Below are 19005 nucleotides of genomic sequence, written 5' to 3' on the forward strand. Positions count from 1 at the left end.
AAATACGGGGTCCATTAACGCTGGTAGGATGCAACTAACTGGAAAAGCTTTTCCTTTTATTGGTGCCTCTGTCCCTTTATACCACTTAATACTGGTGTTGGAAGTGCAGAGAAAGAGTTTTTGCAGTTTTCCTAGTGATCCCACCTTGTTAACAAACAAATGAATCATTTTCTCTGACACACACTGCCATTCGTTAAACCTAATGGCTTTTTAAAAAGTAGCTTATTTCTCCTGCTTCTCTAAATCTACCTTGACATTCTGAGTGCCAAATGTCTCCTGAAATAATAAGGTGCTGAGTCATTGTTTATGCCATAACACTGAAGGTTTGGGAAATAATCATCAATTTGAGAGCAAGTATGTCACAATTACATAATGGAAAATATATATTGAAATCCAGTTTCAAATAAATATGATTTATATGAGCTCAGTGGGCTTGTATTTTAGTGCCATTTGTAAGTAATCGCTGTAATGAAGGGGTGAAAAATAGGACAGACAGCAGTTTTGGTGAGGTCTTTTTTTTTTCATTCCAGTGACTATACCTCAGAGGATACCTGTCCATCACAGCTGTGCTTCTGAAGCCTCAGGGGTGGAAAAATTGGGGGAGGGGAAATAATGAGAGCTCACACCAGCTGCGATGAATTCAAGCAGCCTTGCTCTGTGGGGGCCCTTCCTATTTATCCCCTTAGTTTAGTCGTGCTGTGCTCCAAGACACCAATCTCGCAACAAGGACACACCCTCCAGTGACCAATGAATCACAGTTCGAACGCGAGAGAGAGTTGTGATCACACCTCAGCAGCCTTTTGGGTACTGAGCAATGCATAACAGTGAGCTGAGAATCTTCAAAAGGGCCAGGCTGAACACGAAGCTTGAGCCAAATCAAATCTTTTCTTTTTCCCTGTCAGTTTCTTTCTAGCAGCGTATAGTAACCTTCACTGCCACCCAAAACAAAAGAGGCCAATTATTTCCACAGTGGGATTCACACTAAACCGGGCTTTAAAAGTTCAATAAACGGTTTTAAAACAGCCCATCACTTTGCTTTTTTTCCTTCTCCTTAGCGTGTGGTTTAAATGACACTCCTACTCAATGCTGTCAGAGGAAGAATAGTAGCAAAATAAATTGCAGAGGAAGAAAGGAACAAAGACAAAACACTTAAGCTATGTGAGATATTGCCACTGATGCAGAAAGGTATTGTCGCTTTAGTTTCAACATTTGAATAGCATTAAGATTTTCTTTCTTTCTTTGTGATTGCAACAACAGAATTTCATAAAACAAAATAAATATAGTTTCAAGTAAGCATCGTTGTCACTGTTGAAGAGAATGTGAATTCAACATGAATTCGTGACAGAGTTTCTTTATAACTACCTGGTACTTAGTTATTGACTAATAAATTAAGTAGACATCAACAGTTCCACATCATTACTCAGTATGGTACTTTCCTGTGGATGTTTTTGGTCCTAGCCTCAGAATCATTACACCCCTCCGCTGAACCACCTGTTCTGACGGGTGTGGCAATAACGAGCTGCAGAAGTAATGAGGCTGTGGGAGTGTAGCACGGGAAGGAGAGACAGAAGGGGGTCTAAACACGTGAAGAGGGAGGAAGTTTTCATTTATAATTAATGTTAGGAGAAATATCATCAGCACCGTGGCATTTACAATGAATTATTCATTTCTATCTAGGAAGCTTTATGTAAAAACTTGCAGTCGGGGGGTCTTGATGGACAGTCGGTGAAGAGGGAGAGCACAGGGATGGAAAGAGCAGCCACAAACCTGTCTGCTGAGGCAGGAGGGAGTGTTTTCACTGAAGGTTATAAGGATAGATTCTTTCTTCTGGGAGCAGTAGGGGTAATCCTGGATCAAGGGATATTTTGTTGGTGGATAGGCTGTGGTAGATGAGGAATTTAGATCAAGTAAAAGCAGAAGTAACACAACGCATCCTACTAATGCTGAAATATCTCTATTATGATACTGATGCATTACATGTAAGTAGTAATAATCTAACGTCAGCATAAGCGATCTTTCTTTTAGGTTCTTTTAGATGATAAAATGTTGCATAAAACTTCAAGGTGAAGATTTCCCTGTAGTTCCCACGAACAGTTAAGGCAGCAAAACGCCCCTGTTTGATGCTCAAGCTTAGCCAATATACAATATTGAGGTACTTTTTGTGTGACTGTAACTGGAAGCTAAATGCTAAAGAATGCCAAGAAACATCAGAATAATTTAAAAAAAACAAATCTCCCCCCCCCCCAGAGTGTCTTAGAGATCAACTTTATCATTAAACTATAAGCACAAGTGATTGCACTGCCTCGAAACTAGCCCAGTTGCACCAACAAACATTCACAAGCATATATTTTGCAAGAAATACAGAAAGCCTTATCTCCTTCACAAGGATGAGGTAACTGAGAATGTTAGCTTTGAAAATCCACTTAGTCCCTGACAGGTAAAGGACAGTTGCTGAGGATGGGGCCACTAATGGAAGTTGACGCATTCACCCGAGTTGCCAACATTGGCTACTTGACCCTTAAACCTCCCTCTATCACTTACTACACTCTCTCCAGCCTGAACCTGACAGGCACAGATCACAACCCATTTCGCAGTTTTGTGAATCAATACCAATAATGCACCAAGCATGGAAGCCTGCACACTAAGTGGAGAATTCAGCCTTATATAATTTCCATTGCTAAACAAAAACACAAGCTTTCAGCGGATAATTAATCTCAGGAACTTCTTTGTAACTCCAGCTTTGGTGAAAATTAAAATAAATAAATAAAAACACCTATGATGTCAGAGCAAACACATTATATGAATTCTCCAAATGCACAATAACTTTCCTTCATGCACATGAGTTGTAATGTTAGTGACATTAAGCAGCAAATCAAGTCTTACCTATCATTTCTTTTACTCAAATCTACTAGAAATGAAGCAAAATAATTCCATAAGCTAGGCAATTTCTGAGTAGTTTAACTTATCATAACAAAATAATGCACAGAGTACATGAAATGCAGCAAGCCTGCTAATACAATGAAAACAATTGCAAAGAGCTCCTAGGGTTAGAATGTATATTTTATACTGTATGACATGTTCACAAACTGGCTACAAATGAGCACAAGGGTGTGTAACTGAGGTTAAAACATACTTCAGTAAATAGCATTCAGGCAAGTGGCCAGCAGTGGTTGAGGCACGTTCCAGATGTTAGTAGCACTGGGCGTGGATGCTAAGCAACTAGCTATTTTCAGCCACAGAGCGCAGAAAGGAAATGAAAGGAGCAGAGTTCAGTGTGCAGAGATTTCAGGGCAGCAGACAGGGTAATCAAACACCGCCGACCATTGGCAATCATGGCGTCCCGACACAATTGTGGCTCGCCTGCAGCTAGCTAAGTCTTATCACAACACACTCACAGTGAAAGTGGTGTGAGATGAATGAGTGGGAAAGGAGGACAGTGAGGAAGGGAAATCAGAAAGGGGTTTATTGCCAAATGTTGAGCAGGTTTACAACATTAGGAAATTGCTGCGGTGCTTCAGTGCAAACATAGTGTTCATAAATAGCACTTAAATAGACATGAAAAAATAAAAGTAGGGATAAGAATTAAAAGTGCTACGTAGAAAGATATGTGCATGAGCTATACATGAGATATATACATGAGAATAAGAATTAAGAGTGCTACGTTGAAAGATATATACATGAGTGCAGGTGGTGATCAGTGCCAATCATGGAATGATGCAGTGACACAGCGTAGGGTCATGTGTTAGTAGCGGGAACAGTCATATGGTTATTGTTCATGTGTCCAACAGCAGAGGGGAAGAAACTGTTCTTATGGCGAGAGGTTCTGGTGCGAATGGACCGGAGCCTCCTGCCTGAGGGGAGCAGGTCAAACAGACTGTGTCCAGGGTGAGAAGGGTCAGCTGAGATCCGAGCTGCACGCCGCAATGTCCTGGAGGTGTACAGGTCCTGCAAAGATGGGAGTCTGCAGCCAATCACCTTCTCAGCAGAGCGCACAACACGCTGCAGTCTCTGTTTGTCCCTGATAGTGGCTCCAGCGTACCACACGGTGATGGAGGGGGTGAGGATGGACTCGATGATTGCAGTGTAGAACTGCATCATCGTCCGTGTTGGCAGGTTGAATTTCTTCAGCTGCCTCAGGAAGTACATCCTCTGCTGGGCTTTCTTAATGACGGAGGTGATGGTGGGCTCCCACTTCAGGTCCTGGGTGATGGTGGTACCCAGGAAGCGGAATGAGTCCACAGAGGTGATGGGGGTGTCAGTCAGGATGATGGGGGGGAGTGGGGCTGTGTGCTTCCTGAAGTCCACAATAATCTCCACTGTCTTCTGGGCATTCAGCACCAGGTTGTTGTGGCTGCACCAGGACACCAGACGTTCAACCTCCCTCCTGTAGGCAGACTCATCCCCGTCCGAGATGAGTCCAATAACGGTGGTGTCATCTGCAAACTTGATTAGCTTGACAGACTGGTGGGTGGAGGTGCAGCAGTTGGTGTACAGGGAGAAGAGCAGAGGAGAAAGAAAGGCTGCTGGAAAAAGGAGCAGTTGGTACAAATGAAATGGGGAGACTGGTGCGTGTTTGTGCTGGGATTCCTTCACATTACTGCTCTCCATCTGTTTCAAGGTTTGTATTGTGTATTTGACATTAGATTAGGCTATAGCCTCCGATGCTGTCCAAATATCTGTGCTATCCTACTATGAAATGTAGGATTTATTCTAAAGCACATTAAATTCAAGCAAATTTCAAGCATAAATACTTTTCCAAAGTTCTAAAGTGGATAATTTAACTTGGTGGAAAATGAGCACAAAGTTACTGTTAGCACACTGAAAAATGTGCTCGCTGTCATCTGAATAACCCTGCAAAGTGGTATCTGATTCATATAAACACAAACTCACACTGTGTCATGTGTCACTGTGTGGCAGACAGGCTTGTGGACCCAGAACACAGACACAGGGCTGGAATCACTGGAGCTTTATTGCTAAACTTCCAAGAATACACAGAACTGGCAGGTAGAGCAGGGCGATATGGCCAAAAATATTTATCACGATATATATTTGAAAATTTGCGATAACGATATAACCGACGATATAATTGATGCGAGACAAAATACAACTCCACAACATTACTAGCGCAAAAAGACAACCTTCCATTTATTTTCACTTAAACAAGAAGCTGGTTTTTATGTACATTAAAGCTTTATAAAAATGTAACAGTGCAAATGCAAATTCCTTGCTGAAAGTTTAACCAAAAGGCATTTCCAGTAGAAATGGGCTGACATATCCTGAGCATAACCATGTATAATATCCACTGAAGTTAAAAAGAGGTGCTTTGCAACATTAAACTGCAGTGTGCAGTACGTATTTTTCGGACCATAAGGTGCACGGGATTATAAGGCACATTAAGCGAAACAAAGCAGTCAGATAAATCAAACTTTATTAAACTCATTCTTCTTGCTTCCTCCACTTCTGTACCATTGATTCATTAATGTTGAATTCTCTGGCAGCTGCTCTATTCCCATGTTGTTGCAGTATATTAATGACTAACCTTGTATTGTGGATGGATTATCTCAGTTGTTCTCCTGACTGAAGTTTGGTCCGTTTACAGCATCCTGCCATGCGATTGCATTTGTCTCTAACCATGAAGAACCTTCACGTTAACTTTTATAAGTGGAAAAGTGTTAGTGTTCGTCCTCCAGCTTCACTGTTTATGTTATGCTAACATAGCTGTATCGCTAGCGATCACGTAGCACATCATTATATACCAGCTAGCCCAACTTCAGTAACCCTACAAACATCACTGCTGTTTAGTTTCCTGTCTTCATTTATGTTGGAAGTGATAGCAGAGCTGTACGTTTGATTTTTTTCAGAAATCTCTCAGTCAGAACATGCAATATCATGCTTAGGTAACTAGCGAAACTAGCGAGCTAACTTCCGCTAGCTTCCTGCTAACTTCTAACTCCGTTAAATGTAATAACTTTTGTTTTCATGGATGCCTGGAAGTTAAACTTTATAGTTACACCTGGTAAAGCAGCAATGCTGATCGTTTTATTAAAGATGAAAGAATTTAGACAGTTTTTAACTCTAAGTGATGCTGCAGTGTTGTTTGACCTGAAGCATACGGAGTTTAGGACCCAGATTACTCCCAGATTTAAGAGCATCTTAGTCCGACAAATATGACAATAACAACGGCCGCTTGCATGTTCTGCAAAAAAATGTGCTTTGTTGTGTATCTGACGGACAAACACCAAACCAGTTCCACATCACGGAAGTTGCACCATTTTTACAAACCAATTCTGGTTCATCTGTTTCACTCAACAATCGGCCATGTGCGTATGAAAACAAAGGCACTGCGCATGCGCGTTTTACTCCCATTCTATCGCGATATTTCATTTTCCTATCGTTGCCTAACATTATACCGGTATTACCGTGAAGGGTATAATATGGCCCAGCCCTACTGGCAGGTACCAGAGCACATTAGCGAGAACCACTGAACAGAACGCCCACACAGCATTGCGGTAGATTGCGACGAGGAACAGAGGGAAATGCAGCTAATAAATAGACACAGGGAATGAGGGCAGAGGGGAAACACCTGGGGAACACGGCTGGGTATAATCTAATTGACAGACAGGGAAAGGAAAACGAAACATGATGCAGCACACAATGATGGACAAGTGACTATCAGAATAAAACAGGAAGTACGAGAAACATAACAAAGCTGAAAGACTGAGAGACCCAGCGAGCTAGAGACAAGAGAAAGAGCTAGAGAGTTAGGGACAGGAGTGGGAGAGAGAGGGACACTGAGAAACCAGAGACAGACAAAGACAACTGGGGAAACAAAGGTAAATAAACATAGAAACAAGACTGACTTCCACAGGAGATGCTGAGGACAAGACACAGAGATGAAACAAAGACATAAAAGGACCCTAATATCAAACAAGACACCATGAACTAGAAATATAGATAAACTCAGAGACACTCAAAAGAACTAAAGTCAGGACTAAATTCAAAGCTTGAACTTAAATTGTCTTCTTAATGCAATGGTATGAAACCACAACAAAACTCAAAACACTAGGTTAAAAACGGGGGACCATGACGTACTGAACATCCACTTTCCATTCAAATGCAGCCTACAAGTGAAATTCACCTTGACACTTCACTATCAAGTCACTGAGCATTACTTTTATAGCTTTACACTTCACAAGTCCCTCAGTCATGGATCCAAGGCTATTTCAATCTAGAAATGGATCCAAGCAACTCTGGCTGCATCTCAAATAAATGACGCCATTTCCTTTAATGAAGACAGCAAATCTGTCAGAAAGCTTCCTTCCTCCACTGCTCTCCAGTCACACATGGAAAATTACCAAACTGTTGATAGATGGTTAACAGGTGCAGGCTAATTATGCTAATCATGGCAACAGCCAAATAAACTGATTACCATGTTCATTTAAATGACAGCAATGTTCCTTTGGTGGCTAATTAAAATAGGTTGGGAGAAAGGAAACGAGGCGGCTGGGTTCGGATGGAGGGAGGTGTTTAAATAAAAGCGTTCTCTGGGGTCTACTGTAATAAGCTGTATTTCATTGGTTTAATGATGTCATAATGAATTTCTAATGATGGGGGATGGGTTAGAGCGCAAAGAATCAAAGTGTGGCGATATGTGCATGAAAGCATACAAGGGCTTCACAAAACAAGCGAGCATAAGCCGAAGTTGGATGTGGCCAAAGGTGTCTTGGGATGAAATTACTTTGATTATTAAAAAAAAGAAAAGTCGGTAGAAAACATCGAGTTGGTTATTTGCTTCATCTGTTTCAATACCAGCCCCGCTGGAAAACGTAGCGGGGAGGTTTTGGAGGCACAATTACTTTGTAATAGCATTGGGCTCTTTTGGCCTTGAATCTCTCTGCCTGTGACCTGCGGAAAGCCATCATTAGAGGAAGAGATGGTGACCAGAGGCCAAGGGAGATGAACTCTGGGTCCCCTGGCAGCAAATGTGGAGGTATGAAAGGTGGATGGGGGCTGATTAATGTTTATAGAAGCTCTGCCACCAAAAAAAAAAAAAAAAAAACCCTCTCCCCAAACCCATCTGGTTTAATTCCACTCTTAAATTATAGCTTTCACTGTAGTTCCAACCAACCATTAGGGCTGTACTTAGCAGAATGCCCTGTTTGTTACTCTGATCCCAAGCATTTTCAACAAAAAATAGTACAGAAAGAAGGGAAGAATGAGATATTTTCACTGTATCCTATTCACATATTTAGGACCTAATTCATAATGTCCCATTGTTCTGTATCAGACGTGGACACGACATTTTTTGCGTCAAGGTAACAAAAGAGGATGGCTCATATAAACTGCAAGAATAAAACGTCCCTCTTTATCTTCCGTTTATGAGGCATGCTCACTATTTAAATGTATGTCACATTAGTGGGGATCTGCTCAATTCAATATATTATAATGTGATGTTTGGCCCTTAATGGAAAATCAATAGTGAGACAAGCCTGCCACCACTGAGACCATACAAAAGCAATTTCTAAATTGACATATGGAGGGCCTATGTGATTGATTCTGACTGCCGTTGGATTTTAATACCATTCACTGAAAGCTCATTGACTCTCAGATATCGTCTTGTGGTTTATCTACAAACTGCCAAATGAGTCCTTGTCTCCTTTAACTTTCCTTTCATTCCTTTTTTCCTCTTCTTTCATTGGGCCTATATTTTTCAGCCCACAGCAGGATGAGCGAGCGTGTTTAAGATCTGGAATTTAATAGATTAATGAGTAGATAACATTCCTCATTGTCATCATTCAAAAATGATGTAATATAGTTTATTCATACATCACCTCTACAGAATATTCTCCAGGCTTCAGTATAAATACAGCTTTTTCAATCAGCTGAAAGGCTACAGTATTAACATCACATAAACATGTACCACATAAGTCTTGGCACAATGGCATGAGCTGCCACCATCTAATTTATGAACATCATGCATTACATGCAGCCTGTTTTAACAGCCGAAAAGAAGCCAAGGCTCACTCTGTAGCCACACACGGTGCAGTCAAAGCTATTACATCTTCAGCAGCTGAAACCAACACGATATGTTGACCATGGCATGATTGTCTTGTTATACAACAGACACACTAGAGAAAACCATGGTTGCAGACTAGTATCTGATCAAAATTATTATCACAGGGCAACCACATTTTTTTTCTAGCCAAAGAGGTTGCCATCCAGTTTTTACTTTTTGACTAAGCTAACCAGCGAGAGATGCATGGAAAAAAGTCATATTTAAAAGCAGTGCTGTATGTTGATATTTTTAATGATATATAAACCTGGAGTTAAACCAGCTGATTTGATGATAAACTTTTTCAGGACCAGATGAAAGAAAGTAACCAGAAGTGTTTTCCCCCAGGTATGTACAACAGCTGGGTGCATCCTAAGGTATTCCCAGTTCTGGTAGAAAAATATAATCCCCTCCTGAGTTTTCTGGATCAACAAATTGGTAGAAGTGCTAAGATCATCTTCAAAGAAATCCTGATTTGATGTTAAACCACCTCGAGTGTTTTTCTTTCCTAGATGTCTGGCTGTCAAGCCAGGTACAAGGAGCCAACATGTAGCTTTGCAGTCTGCCTAAATTTTCACATTTAGGAAATTCCTCTGAGGGTCTCTGGTTAACCACTAAATACGTTTTTAAAAGTCCACTTTAATATTGCACAAAACAAATGTTCATTAAACTCTTCATCAGCTAATACTATGCACAAGTGAGTCAGACATCTTCACTGTTGGGCCAACACACATATCCCACCTTACTGTAGACACAGATTGCAGAATGTTAGGAAAGAGTATTGCACTTAACTCTCGTCACTTAGTGACACGAGATGAGATTGCTGACCCTGAGGTGCTACACACCAAATGCTCAGCTGAGCTCTCAGCTCCACAATGACAGCTAATGTAACCAGCTGACCAGTTTGACTTTGAACTACCTTTAAACTCATGCAAGCCTTACAGGCATGCTGCACTATAATGCACATGTCTTCTACACATGCTTTTCACATTATATTGAGGGCAAAATGAGTATTCATAAGTTCCAAACAAGCAGTAGTAACAGCAGAAGAAAAACGAGTATCATGTGATAAACGCAGCAAATTCCACATTTCAAAGCTGAAAAATGTCCAGACTCAAACTCCAGCCTGTAGAACAAGATCTAATCAGAAAAATGCCACATCTTGAATGTTGTAGCCTGATTGATATTATCAGAAACACAAGCAACATCATGTCTCTAAGTAGCCAGCGCAGTTAAAGTGGGCAGTACTGTTTCTGTCCCATGCAATGTCAAAGGACATTTTGGAGACTAAACAGCTGAACATGCATCCATGTTTTGTAATGTTTAACTCACCTTGCCAAAGTCTCTGACATCAAAGAGGTCGAACGGGTCAAAGAGTTCACTGTTACGGAGCCCAAACTTGTCATGACACACCTTCAGAAATGTCCGGATGTTCTTCAAACACAGGAACTAAAACCAGAAAAAAAAGGAAATAAATAATATCATTTAATTATAAATTCACAAAACAATATGAAAGCAAAAAAACAACAACACACTCACAAAAAAAAACACATCTTGGACTCATTTAGGTGTTTATCAACATGACTAAACAAGAAGTATGTTTTCCTTGGAAACATGTTGTCAGTTTAATATTATAATTCAGTGCCACAGCATTCTTGGAAATAGATAATTTCCTGGTTAATGATGGCCAGGCTGCCCCAGTTTATCCCTTCCCAATGTGTTTGTGTTGGTTTTCAGCACCAAATATGAAACTGATGATTGCTTCTCCTGAGTTTGATGGGCTGTTCCTCAGACTGAAATAAGGAGTGCAAAGAGAGGAGACAAGGTGTCCTTGGACAAGCCCAGCAGCAAAGACCTGCTCCGAGGCACACTCGACCTGATGGCTTCTGACATTTACCTCATACTGAAAGGTCTCAAGAGTGTCCAACAACAATTACACAAATTCCTTTTAAAATGCCATGTGCAACTTACAAATTTTACAGAAATGTGAATATTCCAATGTTCAGCGTATATACAGGTAGAGACACAGTCTTACAAGTCCATGCAGTTAATGATGTTGTCTCTGAATTGCTAGGAAAGCATTCAGCTTCTTAATCTGTTCATTTTTTTTTATATAAAAAGGAGGACCACACACACACACACACACACACACACACACACACACACACACACACACACACACACACACACACACACACACACACACCACCCCCTCCACAAAAAAGGTAGGATTTAAAAGTTGATCTCAACACAATGGCCCATTTTTCTCCCATTTTCCCTTTAAAAAAAAAATTGATCCAATTAAACACTTTTTTTTAAATTGCAAAAGTGCACACTTTGTGGTTTTTGGTGGGGGGTTTAACCACAATAATATTCTAATAGCATTAATGCTACTAACAGTACAGTCAAGAAGACTGGTAATTGAAATTCTAGTATTTTATCTGTGACCTATGGGCAATGGACCATACAGTTGATTCATACACCTTTGCTAACCAAATTCATCGACCTGTTATATAAAGAGTATATGCATAAAACATCTCTAAACTACACACTTTAAGCAAGATCCACTGATGCTGTAACGTAAAACTACCCTGCAGACCGCTAAACTACCCTGGCCAGTATGCCAGTCTAAATTAATGCATGACAGTCAGGCACCCTCTGTTTTTACACTGGCAGTAAAAAAAATAAATAAATTGCTGAACACTGTTTCAAGATCACAAGTTAGTGATCTTGAGACTGAAGAGCCATTTGGGGGCAATGGTTGGGAACCTACAGCAGGCAAAGGATGCTCATAATAAACTGCATAATACCCTCCTGCCACGAATATTGATGGTCTCAGTCCCCAAAATACGCCATCACACAGATAAACCTTGAGGGCTGAGGCACAGACCAATAACCGCAGTATTGAAATATTAATAAGCATAACTGCCTCCCATCTACCATCTTTCTGTGTGAAGAACAAATTACCTAGCATGCAAATCCAGATGCTGCTTAGATATGCCCTTTCAATTTTCTGCATGCAAGCGATATAAACTGATGGCCATGGAAGCAGAAAGAACACACAAAAGGAGACATAAATGAGTGAGTATGTATGAAACAAAAAACTTGATTGCTTTGATTCTAGTAAAAGCGTTGACAACATACTCCATCTTTGTAATAGCTGTTGGATAAAACCAGTAAATTAACCAGAAGCCTTGCAAGTCACGCTTGATGTCTAGTTAATGTTAAAATCCTTTCAAAGGCAGCAACAATAAGCTCCAGTGGGTTTTCAGGTGCAGTATTATCCATTTTCCAGGCACTGAGAGGTGTGCATTGTGCCTTTCTGCAGCTTGATGAGCTATAGTGTGTCCTGGTGCTGCGCCTGGTCATCACCTTCTTCAGCCTTGGTTTTCACCCTGAAGGGATTGGGGGGGGGGTTTGTTTTTGCAGAGCACATCGTGTTTGTTGCTATTATCTCTTTGATAATCTTTCATCTGTCAAGTATTTCTGGCATTTGATGATATTTCAGCCAGCCTCTCCTGGTCAACAGTGAGAGCCCTGCTGACTCATTCTCATTCATGTGTGCACATCTGCTTAGTCCTGGTGTCACGGGTGTGCCCCTGTAAGAGAGCCACACTGGCCTGTGAAAAGAAATGCAACTGGCTAGCAAGCCACAGTGACATTTACAGTTCAGCAACCAAGGTTATCCTGTCTACAGATCCACACGTGCTGTGAATGGGGTGAAGAAAAAAAGCTTATTTTCCCAATTCAGATAAGAAAAGGTAACATTTGCTGGAGTGGTTTACAATCGAGAGAAAGAGAGAATCTACAGATATGGATCAGCAGGCGGGAGATGTGTCTGACATTCAAATGTATATTTGGCGATAAGAAAACCACTGTAGGAATAAGCACAGTTGCTATGATCGAAGTTAAAAATAATGATAAAAAAGTAAATAAATAGAATACATATACTTTTTCTCCTAGAGTGGGAAGAGTGGGTGCACTTGATAGAAAACAGAGTATGGTCATCCCCTTAAGCTGATGTAGTCCTCAGCACAATCTATCAAGTATTACCTCAGTGTCTGGAACAAATTCAAGGCAAAGCACAGAAAATCCTGAATTTTATTTAGAGGGTTGCAAGTGCATCTCGCATTGAGACACTGATAAAAAAGAAACATCAGAATTTTAATTAAAATTCACCAACTATGTATATTTTATTAATTTAAGGAGAATTCAAAGTTACATGAACTCAGAGCAATCGTATATCCATCATTTTTAACGTTTCCTGCACAATCTGGTGGTACTGGTCGTTGAATAATAATAACACCAGCAATCACACTGGTTGAATATAAGTGTCACGTTAGCTATGCAGTTCTGTTTGTGTGTGTGTGTGTGTCTGCCACCAGATGAAAGACTGGAGGACAGTGCTTTTGTTAGCCACTGATAGCCTTCCCCATGTTGTCGAAATATTGAATGGCGCAACAATCGGAGAAACTGTGAAAACTCTTCTGAGCAAACAAAAGACTCGGTGTTAAAGGAGGCAAAGAATGTGAGTTAGAGCGAAACCCTGGGCAGGCATTCACACCATGGAGAAAACTTCGGGACTTGAGTTTGTTGAAAAAGCGGCTTTACGTTGGCATTATTCCCACCAGTCAGGTATGTAACAAAATATAATAATAATAGAACTAATACAAGCAGATGCTTTAGAAACTGAAAATGTCTTGTGTGTGGGAAGCCTGAAGGTAAGCAGTCACTTTAACTGTCTGGAACCAGGAATCTTTGGTGTCTCAGGCAACTGTATTAACCACTATAACATGGAGCCACTACCAAACAACATTACCTTTATGCTCTAGGGCCTCTATGATAAGCATCTGTCACTATTTTCCAGCATAGACTCATTAAAGACATATTCACTGATTATGAAGTCTACTTCCAAAACTTTACTAACAAAAAGATGATAACTCCCACGTGTGGCTGTATGACTAAAACAATAGCTGTTATCGTGCTTGTTCTGCTGCGTGCACCTGATGTCTAAGAATTCTTCAAACCTACAAAACACTCTTTTTACATGGAGAAAAAAAAAAGATGGAAATAGAGACGTGGTATTTTGCATAAATACCTCCCCCACATACCAGGAAAAAAAACGCAACTGTGAACAAACAAATGAGCTTGTGTGCATTTCTGTTGAGCACACAAGTGTGTTTATTGTTTGCTTTGAGTCTTTGCCACCTGAAGGCAACGTGGTGTCAACCCAGTACTCCTCTTACTTCACTTTAGTTTGAAAATCGTGCTTCTAAAGGTGTTCAATCTAGAAGCAAGTTCAGTAATAATCAGATTCAGGCATCAGTGCAAGTATTTCAACTAAATCACATGTTTAGAAGATAGAAAGTGAAAGTCTAGGAGCAACGGAAAGTGAAAAGCAAAACAGATATGGCAAAGTTAAATACGATTTTTGAGAAAGAGAGGGAGAGAGATGGGATGAGGCTTTTTACAAGGTGGTGTGTGTGCACCACTGGAGCAATGTTCTGATTTTGACTTCTCAGTCAAACAGCAAACAGCTCTTTAAAGAGGCACACTTGTCAGGAAGGCATGGAGGAGTGCCGAGATAGAAGGCAAGAGGAAGGGAAAAAAAAGGAAAAAGTCAGGTAACAAAGACCCATCACATCCTTGACAAGCCCTTCCACCATATCACCACGCTACATCACACAGAGAATAATGCATTATTCCTGTGGGAGGGTGGTCCTTATCTGCACACACCCACTACATGCTCATATCTAAGAAGATACAAATTAGAACTTCCTCCTGGAACCGCACAACATCAAATTAGAGAAATGGGATGCAGAAAAGTGTGCAAATGAATATGGAAGGAGAGAGGAGGAGTAACAGGGAACTGTGACTTGTTTTTTGCTTCCCCCCCAAAAGAAAAAAAAAACTGTAGCTCTTTGGTGTCTGGGAAAAGGGGGAATGAGGTGGGGCAGATCACAGCCCACGGGGAAGAAATAACAAAAAAGAGAGGAGGTTGTATGTAAGGCTTAGAATTTAGAAGAACTGCTTCCAAATTGATCTGATCAGAACCGGTTTCCTGAATCAATTAGCCCCTATCGCTTCACAAATTAGATGCAAATTTACAAACAAAACATTAGAAAGAAAGAAAGAAAGAAAGAAAGAAAGAAAGAAAGAAAGAAAGAAAGAAAGAAAGAAAGAAAGAAAGAAAGAAAGAAGATACTTTGTTTCTGGTACCAGATGTGTCTGGCAAGAGTTCCCATTAAGCAAAGACAGTGACATCAGTGAAACCAAAACAACAGTAATAGTATTTTATATAAATCTAAATGTATTTTAACAGAACCATTATGATATAACAAAGAAGAGAATACAGTTTAAACAAATGAAAAAAAGTGTATGAAGAAAAAACTGTTTCTAATAAACTTGGCAGTGTATGCAGCAAGGCACATCTAACAAGTCCAGGGTGCGTTCAAAAACAACGCAATGCAGTAGGTTGTTCAGATAAACTATTTTGTCCAGACACAATAACAAGCACTAGGTATAGCTTGCAGATAAGGTTGCAAACACAGTATCGTGCATTTGGCTCACCTTATTTCCAAAGGTAGTGATTATATTTTCATTTCACTAGAGTATACTTTTCACTGTTGGACATTTTAGAACCGTTACCCTTGGGGAAACATAACTTTACCAATACATGCACTTTCAGAAGAAGAGCAATAATTAGCACGTAAAGCAATTGAAGTCAAATAAGAGGGGAACTAAATGGTGAGAGGAGAGGAGAGGGCTTTATAAGCAGCAGACTGAGGTGAGTCAGATCAGATCATCAGATACTCAGACAGTCAGTCACAGAACTGCAGTCAATGAAAGAGACTGATGCCTGTCTGGGAGCTGGGAGCCCCATGTTGTGACTAGAGGCTGTGAATCATTCTGTATCTTTACAACAGCAGGAAGAGAGCCATCAGCAGGTGAGGGAGAGCAGCAAAAAGGAGCTCAGAAAGACTAAAGCATAAGGCTGACTAAGCTGTCTAAACACACACATTTGCACACCTACCAAGATGCACGTGCATGCATCCAAACGCAAAGGTGATCATGGATCTCAAATATTTTGTTAATGATGCAAGCAAGGGAGGCAAATGCTTTCTGGTAATGAGTGGTCTATGCTTTGTAGTGATCAGCACTCAGTCTTCCCAAATATGCCTCATCCAAGTGCTAAACTCGAGACATAAAATCTCCATTACACCAGCTGTGTAATAACCCCATTCAGCCTAAATCACTAGCCAACAAAGGAACAGGGTGAGGGGAAAAAGAGCTTCAAAAATTCACAAAACATTTCTACCAGATTGCTAGTGCTGTGAAATGATAAATTAATATTTGTAAAATATTTGACATATATTACTAGATTTAGTAGATATTAATAATATATGATGGATGGTTATGACTATAACCTAAAAACAACCAGAAGGGTCAGACAAAGTTAATACTTTCAGCCTAGTACAAGCAGCATAAGCACATGCATGTTACATAATGCTCATAATTCATAATTCTCAGCGCTGTATTCATTTGCACATGCTGTTTATACCAAACATTTTGAGCCACTCATTAGCAATACAAAACAATGCTCTTTTTTCTTTTTGCACATTAAAACACCGCTGCAGCACATTCACAGGCAGACTCTGGTCAATGATCTACCAAAAGCCTATTTGGCAAATCACAAATGCACGACAGAGTAAAAGTTTAACAGTTTTACTACTGTTTATGTTAACAGCTGCCATCTAAGATTGGCAGTTGGGGTGTTCTGACTTTCAGAGTTTAAAATTCAACCTGAGAGGCTGTTCCAATTGAAAATGATGATTTCCAACTACAAGTAGAAAGAAACTGAAAACCAGGAAACACCCGGTGTCAGTGGTATCTTTATTATTACTGGTTATTTACCTAAAATAAAAGGTAACAAAGAAAACTGATATATTCTACTTTAGTTAGAAAACTTGCATGCTGTTATTTTTAATTGACTGCTCATATTGGGTATATAATTGGCAGTCTTTAACAGCTTTTACATCTAATTTTGTAAAGTCACTTTGAGGTGATCTCCAGCTTGTTGTGTTGAGCCATTTTTTAAAATCCCATAATTTTCAGCGTAATTACCAGTTTAGCAAATTGCAAAGATATTACATCGCTAGCTGGCTTTATCAAAAAACTACTTATCTGTTATGTGGAAACTGAATACCAAATAGTCTTTAGCATTTGCCCCACAAATTATCATGAGGTCTTACCAGTGTCAACGCCAGTGAGTTAAGCTCTCATTCTTGTCAGGCTATCATGTTGTATCTATTCTCTTTTAAATGCGCAAAAAAGGAACAAACAAAATCAATATGAACACGAGTGCAAAGTTCCTCTCTGTGTTCTTGGGACTTCCTTATTTGTGATCAATGTCTGCTTTGATGAACATTAAAAGAGCCAATGATTCATCTGAGTTTCCAGGGCTGCAGACATGCAACGGATGCAAAATGAAAGTTACATTTAAAAATAAAATTGAATAAATGCATTAGGAATACTTGGACAATATGTTTAAGTAAACCATAGTTTTATCTCAAATTGCAACAGTTTTTCCAATCCACACCCTAGTGCACATGGCTGGCTGAGCTATAGTAAGTACCAAGCTAATACAAGGGTGGCACGTGCCAGGTGACACTAAGAGTGGATTGATAGGCACTGGGGCTCTTTTGCTTCACTTCCAGGTCACCCAGATGTTAAAGTGAATGAGGAGACAGGCCCTGCTCCTGCAAATTAGAGAAGAGGACACTGCATGAATAATTCATGGAAATAGTATGCAAATGTGTTAATCTTATCCTATTACCCCTAAAAGCCTGTAAGCAGGGAAGGATTGACCACAGTTTTAAATCTTGTACAACCCTTAGCAGTCGAGGCAGAACTGCTTCGTTAGTGAGGCTCACGTGGCCCATGTTAAAATATGGAAGTTAAATAGGCTACGTACATTTTTTTAGTGAGGTTAATCTCCATTACAAAGGAAGATAATTCAGCTTAGAGCATCATAGACTCCAGTGGAAGAAAGTCACCACAGCTGTAGAGCATAATTTAATCAAGTCTACCTTCACCCTTACACTGGCTACTCATAAAAACACAAGCACTAACACTGGGTATGAGATCAGAAGCACACAATGTGAGGAAGAATGCATTAGTTGCACAAGCGTAACAAGCCATCAGTAACATGCTTCCCACATGAAAGTAGTGAACCTGAAGATAACAACAACAAAAGAGTCATCTTCATGGGAATGAAAAGCCTTTTTCAATGGGAGAGAGTTAAAGGTAATGTTGAAAAAAGGAGGAATGGTGTGTCTTAACGTACTGTACTTTCCTCCTTTTTACCTTTTGATGTGGAAATGACCAACGCTAGGAACAAAGAGCATGCTCTCATGGATAATTATGTGGGAAAGGAAATGGGACCTTAACTACATCTTATGAATGAGTTAAAATTACTAGTAGCAGTGCAAGATGGGATACTATTCTTTATGGATTATCACGTCATTATGTTAATTTTATATATAAAAAAAGATAAAATTCCCCTCTCGTTCATTTGGGCGGTCTATCCTTCGAGCTCAGGTCCTGTACCAGAGGCCTGGGAGCTTGAGGGTCCTGCACTCTTCTGGAGAGTGATCTAGGATGTTGTTCCTGGGATCTGCTGGAGCCACTTGCCTAGCTTGGGAGTCACTGCACCTAGTGCTCCGATTACCACTCGGACCACTGCTACCTTCACCCTCCACATCTTCTTGAGCTCTTCTCTGAGTCCTTGGTACTTCTCAAGTTTCTCGTGTTCCTTCTTCCTGATGTTGCTGTATCACTATGGTATCACTATGTTCATAACAGTGGTCTGTTCAGTAGTCACATGGTTAACCACTCTCATCTAGACTGTTGCATGTATATAACTATTTCAAGAATTGTGATTTTATAGAGAA

At 40.2% G+C, this 19005-nt stretch overlaps 1 protein-coding gene across 12 annotated transcripts in view; it reads right to left on the reverse strand.

Annotated features, from left to right (window-relative positions):
- Positions 1-19005, reverse strand: part of vav2 (vav guanine nucleotide exchange factor 2) — a 194088-nt gene that overhangs the window by 128868 nt on the left and 46215 nt on the right. For all 12 annotated transcript variants that reach the window (XM_086300242.1, XM_086300244.1, XM_086300250.1 and 9 more), the window contains exon 2: positions 10385-10501. In XM_086300242.1, coding sequence (XP_086156368.1) covers positions 10385-10501 — 117 coding nt within the window. The remainder of the gene's footprint in view (positions 1-10384; positions 10502-19005) is intronic.

This window comes from Aulonocara sp. 'chitande type north' Nkhata Bay, linkage group LG7 (genome assembly GCF_057382095.1).
Source record: "Aulonocara sp. 'chitande type north' Nkhata Bay isolate Kocher_YH1m ecotype deep benthic linkage group LG7, A_spYH_male_GT1.1, whole genome shotgun sequence".
NCBI lineage: Eukaryota > Metazoa > Chordata > Actinopteri > Cichliformes > Cichlidae > Aulonocara > Aulonocara sp. 'chitande type north' Nkhata Bay.